Genomic DNA, 13,631 nt, shown 5'->3' with positions numbered 1-13,631 from the left:
TTACGAGCGATGCCGTACTTTCCGTCAGGCCGATCGGGACGAGGCCCGGTGACGTTGTAGACAGGGGAGGCTACCACCATCCCCCAGCGTTTTTAGGTCTCCCAAAACTTACCAAAGCCGAGATGGGCATCGCCGTGTCCGGCTTCCTCCCTGCTGCGTCTTAGCAGCATCGCTTCTCGGCCTTTTGGCTAAGATCAAGTATCTTGTCGGACGGTTGAGACTGCGATCGCCTCTTGGAGGTTTCCTGACTCGAGATCGTTTCATATCTTGAGTCACACAACTTTGAGAGGTATATTGAACTCTGCTGCTTCGGGCTCCAACAAGTTTTAAGGTGAGGTCTTTTAATTATTTATTTTGTTATTTATTGTTGTATTTATTGTTGTTTTAAGTTTTTAGGCTGTTGGTGCCTCCATCATGTCGGCTGCCCGTGCCGGCGTGCGGAGGCACCACAGCGTGCGTTTTTTATTCAGGCAGGGTGAGGGGAAGCTCCTGGGAATGTCCCGTATGGACTTTTCCAGGAAGCTGATCCAAAAGACCCTAGCTTTTAAATGTGACGACCTGAATTGTTTGATGACTCTGCCCTTGAACAAAGGATTTGATGTTAGTTTTAAAACCGCTTCCCTACTTAATGACTTTTGGCAAAGGTTTGAATCAGTTAAAGCCCAGTTCTCCATGTTCACTGTTGAGAAACTTTCTGATAACACACTTAAAACTGTGATTGTCAGGATGTTCAATGAAACCGTGACTGGAGATGATATTTGTGTTTGGTTGGGTAGATTTTGCACTGTTCGAGGCCAGCCTGTCAAAGTGTTAGATGAAGATGGCATTTGGACATGCTCCTGGCGAATTCCCATTAAACAATGGGAAGACGCTGGGGGCTACCAGGGCCTGAAGCATCTGCCTTCCATGATTGTGCTCGGAGAGAACAGAGGCTACATACATTATCAAGGAATGCCCAAACTCTGCAGAAAGTGTGCAAGGTTTGGTCATCTAGCTGAAGCATGCCAAGAGTTAATCTGTGGGAAGTGTAGAGAAATTGGTCACAGTTTTGATGACTGTACCAATGGCAGACGGTGCAATCTTTGTGGAGAAACAAACCATCTCTACAGAGACTGCCCTAAAAGTTTTGCCAACAAGCTAAAAATGGCCGCCCCACATGGGCAACAAACAAAGGAACAAAGGAGAGAGGAGGCGGTCCCTGAGGTTTTGGCGGGAATTTCAAATTCCCAGCCGGCCTCAGGGATTGGGCAGGAAGGAGGAAGTGGGGCGGCCACAGGGGCGGAGGCAACGGAACAGGAAATGGTAATGGAAGGAGAGGAAAGTGAGGAAGAGTCACTGGTAACAGTTTCGGATGGGGTGGAAGAATCCACCGGGAGTGAGACACAGTGTTCACTCCCTAATGCTCAGGTGCAAAAAAGGCCTGCGGGGTCTCCTCTGATTGTAACGGAGGAGAAAAAATCTAGGGCAGCATATAAGCTCGATAGTTCCGACTCGGTAGATCTGGAGCGCATGTGGCCCCTAGAGTCCCCAAATGAGGTTTCCTTTTTGCACATTAAGCTAACAGCATCAACGCCAAAGGAGCCACAAAAGGTTCCCTCTGTGGCCTCTGAAGCGACAGGCATTTGCCCTCCTGACCTCAGCTCATCTGGGGAAAAGGAAAGACAAATGCTACAAGATGTAACATGATTTTAATCATATTTTTGTAGTCTTTTTATTGTCTTCTGTTTTAAATGCCTCATACCTTTTTTACCCTACTGCTCATGGCCCTCACCATCTCTACTATCAATGTCAGAAGTGTGAGGTCCACCATTAGAGCACAGAGTATTTTGTCCCTTTTAAAATCTTTTAAGTCAGATTTGTTTTTATTACAAGAGTGTTCTCTGCCCTTTTTAACTAGGTACACAAAAATGGAAGAGCTATGGTCCGCAGGAGCCTCCATATGGAGCGGATCAAATTTTAACAAAAACGACGGAGTTGCGGTTTTAATTAATAATCCTAACATCTTGGTGAAGGGCAGCACTGTGGTGAGGCAAGGCCGGGCACTTTTAGTAAATCTGACCTTTTTAGACAGGGATTTTAATGTTCTTAATGTATATGGTTTTACGGAAAAGAACGAAAGATATGAGCTTTTAGAAGACTTGCAACCCCACATGCTAGGTAGGGCTCCCCTAATGGTAGCAGGGGATTTTAATTGTGTTTTATCTAAAACAGACAGGAAAAGGGTAGGGGAGGATTTCAGAGTGGACAAAACGTCGGTTTTATTGCAGGGTTTAGTCAGAGATTTTAATTTAGTCGACTGTTTTAAAATTTTGCATCAAAGAGAGGAGGGCTTCACCTGGTTCAGTGGTGACGGTACCAAAGCCTCTCGAATCGACTACGTGTTTACAAGGGACTGCCCGCCAACCGATGCTACATTAACCCCCCTTTTTTTCTCTGATCACATGATGCTGTCTTGCACCCTTTCACTGCCCATGGGTATGACGGTAGGGGGAGGGCTGTGGAAGCTGAACTGTTCCCTGTTGGAAGACAAGAATGTAATTTTAGAATATAGGGAACAGTTCAGCCAATGGCAGACCCTCCAAGACTTTTATGATACACGTGCACAGTGGTGGGAGATGGTAAAGGACCGGACGAGACAGTTTTTTAGAAAGATAGGGAAAGAAAAGAAGAGTAGGGAAAAGAAATGCATGTTGGGGTTGCAAAAAAGACTACAAAGGTATTTTAATCTTTTAAATAATGGTTTTGATTTTAACACTGAAATCCAGGATGTAAAAAAGGAAATGTCAGTTTTAGCCAATATAGAAAGTAAAGGGGTCCTTTTAAGAAGCAAAGAGAGAGAAATTGAAGAAGGGGAAAAGTGTACCAGATATTTTTTTAAGAAAATAATAACAAGGGGTGGGGGGTTAACCAGGGTTAAAACAGGGGATAGGGAGGTTAACACAACAAAAGAGATTTTAGAGGATGTGGAAAAATTTTATGGGGCTTTATATAGTTTTAAAAAGGTACACTCAGACACCGTAAAAGAAGTTTTAAATTTTGTTGAGAAAAGGGTTGACTGTCAAAATGAGATTTTAGCCCAAGATTTGAACATTTTAGAAACCCAAAAAGCTCTTGGAGGTTTTAAAAGGGGGAAGTCCCCAGGAGTGGATGGACTTCCCCTGGAGTTTTATCTAACATTTTGGGATATTTTAGGACAAGAGCTTTTGACAGTTTTTAAAGAGTTTGAGACCCTCGACAGACTTCCAGACAGTTTTAGAATAGGGATAGTTTCTTTACTTCACAAAAAAGGTGACCGGACTGACTTAAAAAACTGGAGACCCATAACACTTTTAAATTTCGATTATAAACTTTTTAGCAAAGTTTTAGCAACACGCATGTCAACTGTTTTAGAGGACGTGATTCACCCGGATCAAGCTTGTTCTGTGCCCGGAAGAAAGATAACAGACAACCTAGTGCTGATTAGAGACACCATCTGTTACGCGAGAGACAGAAATATTCGGCTAGTAGTCCTAAATTTAGATTTTGAAAAAGCATTTGATCGAGTCTCGCAGCAGTACCTCTTCCAGGTTCTGGAGAAAATGGGGTTTCCAAAGAGGTTTATAGCCTGGGTGGGACTGCTGTACAAGGGAATAGTCAGCAAAATTCTAATAAATGGGCATCTTTCCAAAGCTGTGAACATACACAGTGGTGTCCGTCAGGGATGTCCTTTATCTCCTCTTCTGTATGTGGCTTGCATCGAGCCACTGGCACAGATCTTGAGAAGGGACAAATGGATCAAAGGACTGGACGTTCCTGGGACGGGGGGACTGACGGCGACCTGTGTTTTATATATGGACGACGTAACTCTTTTAGCCACAGACGTTTTATCAATACGAAGAGCACTGGACTTGACTGACTGGTACGGTCGGGCCTCGGGCGCCAAACTCAATAGAAACAAGTCCGAGGCCCAGCTCTTCGGGCCGTGGGGAGACGTGGACACAGGAGGACTTGATTTGGTTTTTAAAGACAACGATTTTAAGATTTTAGGCGTTAAATTTGATAAAGACGGGGGTGGACGGGAAAACTGGACTGACTTGTTAGGGAAAGTTAGGAAAAGACTGGGGTTTTGGGGACTAAGACAGATGACGATGGAAGGCAAGGTTTTAATTTTTAAATCTGTGATTTTACCTCTGATTTTACTTGTCTGTTCTGTTTTTAGCCCCCCTCGGTGGTTCCTGGGGAAACTGGAGAGGGCGGTGTTTTACTTCCTGTGGGGGTCCAAGTGGGAGCGCCTGAAGAGGGAGACCATCAAGAAAAGGCCGGAGAACGGTGGAAAAGGCCTCCCAGACCCCCACCTGTTTTTAGGCAGCCGCTTCACCGCCCTGCACATTAGTTATGCCACGACCCCATCCAAAGAAAACAAGACGGCTGCAATGGCGCGATTTTGGATGGGGTCTTACCTACGAACACTGAAAATTTTACCAGTGGACTTGAAAACCCCAGTGTCTTTTAACTTGCCCAAAGAGTACAGTTTTATAAAAAAGTTTTTAAAGAAATACCTTTTAGAGAGTGAAGATGTCACCATTTTAACTCAACACAAGTCTCTCATCTCTGTTGTGCAGGACCGGGAACCGGTGAGTCCAGTTCCGGGCCTCACACCAAGTGAGGCCAAACAAGTTTGGCGGAACGCGGCTCACCCCGCTCTCCAGAACAGGCACAAGGACTTATCGTGGATGGTGGCTCATGAGATCCTCCCGGTCAGGGCGGTTATGCACTCCAGAGGCATGGCCAAAAACCCCATCTGCCCGCGGTCCGGCTGCAATTCCCCAGAGACCGTCCACCACCTGCTCTGGGAGTGCAGCACTGCGCGGGACCTGTGGGCCAAGACCGGCCCCCTGTATTTCCCGTGCCTACCAGCGGGTGGGGCCCAGTTCGGGTACCAGCTCGCCATCCTTGGGGTGGGCCGGGGCTTGAAGGACTTGACGGCACAGAAATTTACCTCGCTCTGGCTCACCCTCAACGTCATCAAGGATGCCATCTGGGCCACCAGAAACCTGCTGGTGGGGAAGCGCGTTACGGTAACCCTCCATGCATGCGAGCTAAAGGTAACATCAATGCTGCAGGGGTACCGGACGACGATATTCGGACGGGGGGGCCGGGGTCGCACGGAGAGGGTCCCGGCAGGCACCGACCCTGGCCGCCCGTAGATGCACCCTCACCACTCTGGCTACGGGAACAGCGGGCCAGCGGGCCGGAGGAGAGGGGATCTCCGCTGAGTCCATAAAGTAGCATCTCATGTCCCTGTTCTGGAGAGTGGGGTGATGACCCACTTGATAAGGACTCACCCCCGGTCTTGCACAATAGATGATTTTTAATTGGTGTTTTTTATTGTTTTATTATGAAAGAGGTTTTATTAACATATATATACGAGGCTTGTTTGCTTTTTTTAAAAATTTGTATTTTACTTTTGGAACTGACCGCACCTTTTAAACACACCTCAATAATGGACTTTTAAAAACAAGCAAAACACTGTGGTTTTAATCAAATGCTTTTTAAAAATGATTGTTTATTTCATTTTACCATGTGTATTTATTATACATTATATTGCTTGTTTTAATGTGTGATTAAAAAGAAAATGTTGTGGGAAAAAAAAAAAAATGCAAATGGAAAAAATGTAAATGGTGACAATAAAACTTTTTCGAAAGAAAAATCTGTTCTTATCAGTTTAATATCTGATACGTCCCCCATCCGGGGACTACATATTAAATGGATTTTTAGATCACGGAGCTGGAGCCGGGGCTTGCTCCGTCCACTCCATGCATCGGCCTGGTATTGCAGTGTCTCCAGGAACGGTGTGCTTTCCCTTTTTGGGGATTGCCATTTATTGTGTCGAATAGCAGAACAAGGAATGAGAGCTGCCATTGCAGATGCTGTGGTTTATTGCAAACTTTTTTCCTGATGTGTCCTCCTGGGGTCTTGGACTCTTCCACTAACGATGCACCCACCTGAGGTCTTGAAGTCTTTCACAGACGAGGTGGTGCATCGAATCAGGTGTGTTTGTTTAAAGAGAGTCATCTAAAACTGGCGTTGGGAAGCACCGGCCCATGAGCTTGGCAGTTTCCAGGCCAGTAACGGAAGGCACCCGTCCTTCCTTTCCTGGAGCGGGGGCGGAGGGCTAACCGTTGGTGAGGATGGTAGAGATGCAAATCAGACCTCTGGCTGACCGCCTGGGCCTTCATACTTACCTGGCAGGGGAGACACCATGATCAAGAAGGCGGTTCACCCAGGGCGAGGCTTGTCCATTGCACTCCGGCCATGCTGACCCCTGCGAATTCCCCAAATGCGGGAATCTCGACTGCATAATTTATGGTAGTGGGGGACTGCGTTCGCGCTCTCCCCTGAAATTGTTGGTGAAACAAAGCAGAAGAGGTTTTTACAGTTTTTTATTTATTTCCATTTCAGAATGGGGAGTTCTGTCACATGCGAGATACGTGTTGTGCGCCTGTGAAACAAAGTCACTTACGCTCTTGAAAAATCAGACCCTGGTGGGTAGTTTAGTTCGAACATAGCGCAGACCTTACTTTGAAAGTAGATTGGACTGACTGCAGCCTAGCTGTATCTGTCTCCATGTTGTTTGTTTGTCCTTTTTTTTCGATTCGTATTAATTTTGTTGTCGCTTACAGCGCCACCTAGTGGCCTGTCGCCGCGCCCTTTTTCACCTGGCCTCGGACTGAGCCCCTGCACAGGTGTGCCGATTTGGGTGAAGGGATCTCACTCCTTCCCGGAGTTATAGCCATTCGAGCCACCTCGGACACGCCACCTTAGCACGTTTTGAGGTCCCCTCGCCAAGGTGAATGGAAATTTCCTCTTTTTTTGGATGATTATTGACAGTCAGACTCCAGAGAAGCTTTCTGTGCTGATTTGGGTGGGACTGGGCCAAATACCTGGCGCTAGGTTGCAAAAGAAGGTTTTCGACAAAATCCAAAATACCCGAAAATTTCGTCAGAGCGACGAGCCAATCTGAGACCTGCGTCTCGTTCGGCTCGAGCCAAGGATTCCGATGACATAAGGCACGTGGCTCTGCGACCAACCGTTTGGGAGTTACGAGCGATGCCGTACTTTCCGTCAGGCCGATCGGGACGAGGCCCGGTGACGTTGTAGACAGGGGAGGCTACCACCATCCCCCAGCGTTTTTAGGTCTCCCAAAACTTACCAAAGCCGAGATGGGCGTCTTAGCAGCATCGCTTCTCGGCCTTTTGGCTAAGATCAAGTGTAGTATCTGTTCTTATCAGTTTAATATCTGATACGTCCCCCATCCGGGGACTACATATTAAATGGATTTTTAGATCACGGAGCTGGAGCCGGGGCTTGCTCCGTCCACTCCATGCATCGGCCTGGTATTGCAGTGTCTCCAGGAACGGTGTGCTTTCCCTTTTTGGGGATTGCCATTTATTGTGTCGAATAGCAGAACAAGGAATGAGAGCTGCCATTGCAGATGCTGTGGTTTATTGCAAACTTTTTTCCTGATGTGTCCTCCTGGGGTCTTGGACTCTTCCACTAACGATGCACCCACCTGAGGTCTTGAAGTCTTTCACAGACGAGGTGGTGCATCGAATCAGGTGTGTTTGTTTAAAGAGAGTCATCTAAAACTGGCGTTGGGAAGCACCGGCCCATGAGCTTGGCAGTTTCCAGGCCAGTAACGGAAGGCACCCGTCCTTCCTTTCCTGGAGCGGGGGCGGAGGGCTAACCGTTGGTGAGGATGGTAGAGATGCAAATCAGACCTCTGGCTGACCGCCTGGGCCTTCATACTTACCTGGCAGGGGAGACACCATGATCAAGAAGGCGGTTCACCCAGGGCGAGGCTTGTCCATTGCACTCCGGCCATGCTGACCCCTGCGAATTCCCCAAATGCGGGAATCTCGACTGCATAATTTATGGTAGTGGGGGACTGCGTTCGCGCTCTCCCCTGAAATTGTTGGTGAAACAAAGCAGAAGAGGTTTTTACAGTTTTTTATTTATTTCCATTTCAGAATGGGGAGTTCTGTCACATGCGAGATACGTGTTGTGCGCCTGTGAAACAAAGTCACTTACGCTCTTGAAAAATCAGACCCTGGTGGGTAGTTTAGTTCGAACATAGCGCAGACCTTACTTTGAAAGTAGATTGGACTGACTGCAGCCTAGCTGTATCTGTCTCCATGTTGTTTGTTTGTCCTTTTTTTTCGATTCGTATTAATTTTGTTGTCGCTTACAGCGCCACCTAGTGGCCTGTCGCCGCGCCCTTTTTCACCTGGCCTCGGACTGAGCCCCTGCACAGGTGTGCCGATTTGGGTGAAGGGATCTCACTCCTTCCCGGAGTTATAGCCATTCGAGCCACCTCGGACACGCCACCTTAGCACGTTTTGAGGTCCCCTCGCCAAGGTGAATGGAAATTTCCTCTTTTTTTGGATGATTATTGACAGTCAGACTCCAGAGAAGCTTTCTGTGCTGATTTGGGTGGGACTGGGCCATATACCTGGCGCTAGGTTGCAAAAGAAGGTTTTCGACAAAATCCAAAATACCCGAAAATTTCGTCAGAGCGACGAGCCAATCTGAGACCTGCGTCTCGTTCGGCTCGAGCCAAGGATTCCGATGACATAAGGCACGTGGCTCTGCGACCAACCGTTTGGGAGTTACGAGCGATGCCGTACTTTCCGTCAGGCCGATCGGGACGAGGCCCGGTGACGTTGTAGACAGGGGAGGCTACCACCATCCCCCAGCGTTTTTAGGTCTCCCAAAACTTACCAAAGCCGAGATGGGCATCGCCGTGTCCGGCTTCCTCCCTGCTGCGTCTTAGCAGCATCGCTTCTCGGCCTTTTGGCTAAGATCAAGTGTAGTATCTGTTCTTATCAGTTTAATATCTGATACGTCCCCCATCCGGGGACTACATATTAAATGGATTTTTAGATCACGGAGCTGGAGCCGGGGCTTGCTCCGTCCACTCCATGCATCGGCCTGGTATTGCAGTGTCTCCAGGAACGGTGTGCTTTCCCTTTTTGGGGATTGCCATTTATTGTGTCGAATAGCAGAACAAGGAATGAGAGCTGCCATTGCAGATGCTGTGGTTTATTGCAAACTTTTTTCCTGATGTGTCCTCCTGGGGTCTTGGACTCTTCCACTAACGATGCACCCACCTGAGGTCTTGAAGTCTTTCACAGACGAGGTGGTGCATCGAATCAGGTGTGTTTGTTTAAAGAGAGTCATCTAAAACTGGCGTTGGGAAGCACCGGCCCATGAGCTTGGCAGTTTCCAGGCCAGTAACGGAAGGCACCCGTCCTTCCTTTCCTGGAGCGGGGGCGGAGGGCTAACCGTTGGTGAGGATGGTAGAGATGCAAATCAGACCTCTGGCTGACCGCCTGGGCCTTCATACTTACCTGGCAGGGGAGACACCATGATCAAGAAGGCGGTTCACCCAGGGCGAGGCTTGTCCATTGCACTCCGGCCATGCTGACCCCTGCGAATTCCCCAAATGCGGGAATCTCGACTGCATAATTTATGGTAGTGGGGGACTGCGTTCGCGCTCTCCCCTGAAATTGTTGGTGAAACAAAGCAGAAGAGGTTTTTACAGTTTTTTATTTATTTCCATTTCAGAATGGGGAGTTCTGTCACATGCGAGATACGTGTTGTGCGCCTGTGAAACAAAGTCACTTACGCTCTTGAAAAATCAGACCCTGGTGGGTAGTTTAGTTCGAACATAGCGCAGACCTTACTTTGAAAGTAGATTGGACTGACTGCAGCCTAGCTGTATCTGTCTCCATGTTGTTTGTTTGTCCTTTTTTTCGATTCGTATTAATTTTGTTGTCGCTTACAGCGCCACCTAGTGGCCTGTCGCCGCGCCCTTTTTCACCTGGCCTCGGACTGAGCCCCTGCACAGGTGTGCCGATTTGGGTGAAGGGATCTCACTCCTTCCCGGAGTTATAGCCATTCGAGCCACCTCGGACACGCCACCTTAGCACGTTTTGAGGTCCCCTCGCCAAGGTGAATGGAAATTTCCTCTTTTTTTGGATGATTATTGACAGTCAGACTCCAGAGAAGCTTTCTGTGCTGATTTGGGTGGGACTGGGCCAAATACCTGGCGCTAGGTTGCAAAAGAAGGTTTTCGACAAAATCCAAAATACCCGAAAATTTCGTCAGAGCGACGAGCCAATCTGAGACCTGCGTCTCGTTCGGCTCGAGCCAAGGATTCCGATGACATAAGGCACGTGGCTCTGCGACCAACCGTTTGGGAGTTACGAGCGATGCCGTACTTTCCGTCAGGCCGATCGGGACGAGGCCCGGTGACGTTGTAGACAGGGGAGGCTACCACCATCCCCCAGCGTTTTTAGGTCTCCCAAAACTTACCAAAGCCGAGATGGGCATCGCCGTGTCCGGCTTCCTCCCTGCTGCGTCTTAGCAGCATCGCTTCTCGGCCTTTTGGCTAAGATCAAGTGTAGTATCTGTTCTTATCAGTTTAATATCTGATACGGCCCCCATCCGGGGACTACATATTAAATGGATTTTTAGATCACGGAGCTGGAGCCGGGGCTTGCTCCGTCCACTCCATGCATCGGCCTGGTATTGCAGTGTCTCCAGGAACGGTGTGCTTTCCCTTTTTGGGGATTGCCATTTATTGTGTCGAATAGCAGAACAAGGAATGAGAGCTGCCATTGCAGATGCTGTGGTTTATTGCAAACTTTTTTCCTGATGTGTCCTCCTGGGGTCTTGGACTCTTCCACTAACGATGCACCCACCTGAGGTCTTGAAGTGGTGGTGCATCTAGACGAGGTGGTGCATCGAATCAGGTGTGTTTGTTTAAAGAGAGTCATCTAAAACTGGCGTTGGGAAGCACCGGCCCATGAGCTTGGCAGTTTCCAGGCCAGTAACGGAAGGCACCCGTCCTTCCTTTCCTGGAGCGGGGGCGGAGGGCTAACCGTTGGTGAGGATGGTAGAGATGCAAATCAGACCTCTGGCTGACCGCCTGCGCCTTCATACTTACCTGGCAGGGGAGACACCATGATCAAGAAGGCGGTTCACCCAGGGCGAGGCTTGTCCATTGCACTCCGGCCATGCTGACCCCTGCGAATTCCCCAAATGCGGGAATCTCGACTGCATAATTTATGGTAGTGGGGGACTGCGTTCGCGCTCTCCCCTGAAATTGTTGGTGAAACAAAGCAGAAGAGGTTTTTACAGTTTTTTATTTATTTCCATTTCAGAATGGGGAGTTCTGTCACATGCGAGATACGTGTTGTGCGCCTGTGAAACAAAGTCACTTACGCTCTTGAAAAATCAGACCCTGGTGGGTAGTTTAGTTCGAACATAGCGCAGACCTTACTTTGAAAGTAGATTGGACTGACTGCAGCCTAGCTGTATCTGTCTCCATGTTGTTTGTTTGTCCTTTTTTTCGATTCGTATTAATTTTGTTGTCGCTTACAGCGCCACCTAGTGGCCTGTCGCCGCGCCCTTTTTCACCTGGCCTCGGACTGAGCCCCTGCACAGGTGTGCCGATTTGGGTGAAGGGATCTCACTCCTTCCCGGAGTTATAGCCATTCGAGCCACCTCGGACACGCCACCTTAGCACGTTTTGAGGTCCCCTCGCCAAGGTGAATGGAAATTTCCTCTTTTTTTGGATGATTATTGACAGTCAGACTCCAGAGAAGCTTTCTGTGCTGATTTGGGTGGGACTGGGCCAAATACCTGGCGCTAGGTTGCAAAAGAAGGTTTTCGACAAAATCCAAAATACCCGAAAATTTCGTCAGAGCGACGAGCCAATCTGAGACCTGCGTCTCGTTCGGCTCGAGCCAAGGATTCCGATGACATAAGGCACGTGGCTCTGCGACCAACCGTTTGGGAGTTACGAGCGATGCCGTACTTTCCGTCAGGCCGATCGGGACGAGGCCCGGTGACGTTGTAGACAGGGGAGGCTACCACCATCCCCCAGCGTTTTTAGGTCTCCCAAAACTTACCAAAGCCGAGATGGGCATCGCCGTGTCCGGCTTCCTCCCTGCTGCGTCTTAGCAGCATCGCTTCTCGGCCTTTTGGCTAAGATCAAGTGTAGTATCTGTTCTTATCAGTTTAATATCTGATACGGCCCCCATCCGGGGACTACATATTAAATGGATTTTTAGATCACGGAGCTGGAGCCGGGGCTTGCTCCGTCCACTCCATGCATCGGCCTGGTATTGCAGTGTCTCCAGGAACGGTGTGCTTTCCCTTTTTGGGGATTGCCATTTATTGTGTCGAATAGCAGAACAAGGAATGAGAGCTGCCATTGCAGATGCTGTGGTTTATTGCAAACTTTTTTCCTGATGTGTCCTCCTGGGGTCTTGGACTCTTCCACTAACGATGCACCCACCTGAGGTCTTGAAGTCTTTCACAGACGAGGTGGTGCATCGAATCAGGTGTGTTTGTTTAAAGAGAGTCATCTAAAACTGGCGTTGGGAAGCACCGGCCCATGAGCTTGGCAGTTTCCAGGCCAGTAACGGAAGGCACCCGTCCTTCCTTTCCTGGAGCGGGGGCGGAGGGCTAACCGTTGGTGAGGATGGTAGAGATGCAAATCAGACCTCTGGCTGACCGCCTGGGCCTTCATACTTACCTGGCAGGGGAGACACCATGATCAAGAAGGCGGTTCACCCAGGGCGAGGCTTGTCCATTGCACTCCGGCCATGCTGACCCCTGCGAATTCCCCAAATGCGGGAATCTCGACTGCATAATTTATGGTAGTGGGGGACTGCGTTCGCGCTCTCCCCTGAAATTGTTGGTGAAACAAAGCAGAAGAGGTTTTTACAGTTTTTTATTTATTTCCATTTCAGAATGGGGAGTTCTGTCACATGCGAGATACGTGTTGTGCGCCTGTGAAACAAAGTCACTTACGCTCTTGAAAAATCAGACCCTGGTGGGTAGTTTAGTTCGAACATAGCGCAGACCTTACTTTGAAAGTAGATTGGACTGACTGCAGCCTAGCTGTATCTGTCTCCATGTTGTTTGTTTGTCCTTTTTTTTCGATTCGTATTAATTTTGTTGTCGCTTACAGCGCCACCTAGTGGCCTGTCGCCGCGCCCTTTTTCACCTGGCCTCGGACTGAGCCCCTGCACAGGTGTGCCGATTTGGGTGAAGGGATCTCACTCCTTCCCGGAGTTATAGCCATTCGAGCCACCTCGGACACGCCACCTTAGCACGTTTTGAGGTCCCCTCGCCAAGGTGAATGGAAATTTCCTCTTTTTTTGGATGATTATTGACAGTCAGACTCCAGAGAAGCTTTCTGTGCTGATTTGGGTGGGACTGGGCCAAATACCTGGCGCTAGGTTGCAAAAGAAGGTTTTCGACAAAATCCAAAATACCCGAAAATTTCGTCAGAGCGACGAGCCAATCTGAGACCTGCGTCTCGTTCGGCTCGAGCCAAGGATTCCGATGACATAAGGCACGTGGCTCTGCGACCAACCGTTTGGGAGTTACGAGCGATGCCGTACTTTCCGTCAGGCCGATCGGGACGAGGCCCGGTGACGTTGTAGACAGGGGAGGCTACCACCATCCCCCAGCGTTTTTAGGTCTCCCAAAACTTACCAAAGCCGAGATGGGCGTCTTAGCAGCATCGCTTCTCGGCCTTTTGGCTAAGATCAAGTGTAGTATCTGTTCTTATC

General features: G+C 48.8%; 1 protein-coding gene, 9 non-coding genes and 2 pseudogenes across 10 annotated transcripts; all 12 read left to right on the top strand.

Annotated features, from left to right (window-relative positions):
• Nucleotides 1-170: 170 nt before the first annotated feature.
• LOC128011142 (uncharacterized) lies at nucleotides 171-5,541 on the top strand. The gene is made up of 2 exons (XM_052593268.1): nucleotides 171-331; nucleotides 4,199-5,541. Exon 2 carries the CDS (start codon nucleotides 4,413-4,415, stop codon nucleotides 5,184-5,186), a length of 774 nt encoding a protein of 257 aa, XP_052449228.1. The 5' UTR covers nucleotides 171-331; nucleotides 4,199-4,412; the 3' UTR covers nucleotides 5,187-5,541.
• Nucleotides 5,542-5,668: 127 nt separating this feature from the next.
• On the top strand, nucleotides 5,669-5,842 carry LOC128012645 (uncharacterized; annotated as a pseudogene).
• A 374-nt stretch (nucleotides 5,843-6,216) lies between these two features.
• Nucleotides 6,217-6,380, top strand: LOC128012310 (U1 spliceosomal RNA). The gene has a single exon (XR_008182833.1). It is a non-coding gene; the product is annotated as a U1 spliceosomal RNA (small nuclear RNA).
• An 839-nt stretch (nucleotides 6,381-7,219) lies between these two features.
• LOC128012551 (U2 spliceosomal RNA) lies at nucleotides 7,220-7,410 on the top strand. Its single transcript, XR_008183075.1, has one exon. It is a non-coding gene; the product is annotated as a U2 spliceosomal RNA (small nuclear RNA).
• Nucleotides 7,411-7,784: 374 nt separating this feature from the next.
• On the top strand, nucleotides 7,785-7,948 carry LOC128012309 (U1 spliceosomal RNA). The gene has a single exon (XR_008182832.1). It is a non-coding gene; the product is annotated as a U1 spliceosomal RNA (small nuclear RNA).
• An 868-nt stretch (nucleotides 7,949-8,816) lies between these two features.
• Nucleotides 8,817-9,007, top strand: LOC128012550 (U2 spliceosomal RNA). Its single transcript, XR_008183074.1, has one exon. It is a non-coding gene; the product is annotated as a U2 spliceosomal RNA (small nuclear RNA).
• A 374-nt stretch (nucleotides 9,008-9,381) lies between these two features.
• Nucleotides 9,382-9,545, top strand: LOC128012308 (U1 spliceosomal RNA). The gene has a single exon (XR_008182831.1). It is a non-coding gene; the product is annotated as a U1 spliceosomal RNA (small nuclear RNA).
• Nucleotides 9,546-10,412: 867 nt separating this feature from the next.
• Nucleotides 10,413-10,603, top strand: LOC128012633 (U2 spliceosomal RNA). The gene has a single exon (XR_008183156.1). It is a non-coding gene; the product is annotated as a U2 spliceosomal RNA (small nuclear RNA).
• Nucleotides 10,604-10,982: 379 nt separating this feature from the next.
• On the top strand, nucleotides 10,983-11,146 carry LOC128012307 (U1 spliceosomal RNA). Its single transcript, XR_008182830.1, has one exon. It is a non-coding gene; the product is annotated as a U1 spliceosomal RNA (small nuclear RNA).
• Nucleotides 11,147-12,013: 867 nt separating this feature from the next.
• LOC128012631 (U2 spliceosomal RNA) lies at nucleotides 12,014-12,204 on the top strand. The gene has a single exon (XR_008183154.1). It is a non-coding gene; the product is annotated as a U2 spliceosomal RNA (small nuclear RNA).
• A 374-nt stretch (nucleotides 12,205-12,578) lies between these two features.
• On the top strand, nucleotides 12,579-12,742 carry LOC128012306 (U1 spliceosomal RNA). The gene has a single exon (XR_008182829.1). It is a non-coding gene; the product is annotated as a U1 spliceosomal RNA (small nuclear RNA).
• An 839-nt stretch (nucleotides 12,743-13,581) lies between these two features.
• Nucleotides 13,582-13,631, top strand: LOC128012696 (uncharacterized; annotated as a pseudogene).

This window comes from Carassius gibelio, chromosome B23 (assembly GCF_023724105.1).
Source record: "Carassius gibelio isolate Cgi1373 ecotype wild population from Czech Republic chromosome B23, carGib1.2-hapl.c, whole genome shotgun sequence".
Taxonomy (NCBI): Eukaryota; Metazoa; Chordata; class Actinopteri; order Cypriniformes; family Cyprinidae; genus Carassius; species Carassius gibelio.
This window is presented reverse-complemented; position numbering and strand designations above follow the sequence as displayed.

What these genes read in the sequence shown, in the direction of transcription:
- LOC128011142 (XM_052593268.1), top strand. Translation starts at nt 4,413, where the DNA reads ATGGCGCGATTTTGGATGGGGTCTTACCTACGAACACTGAAAATTTTA.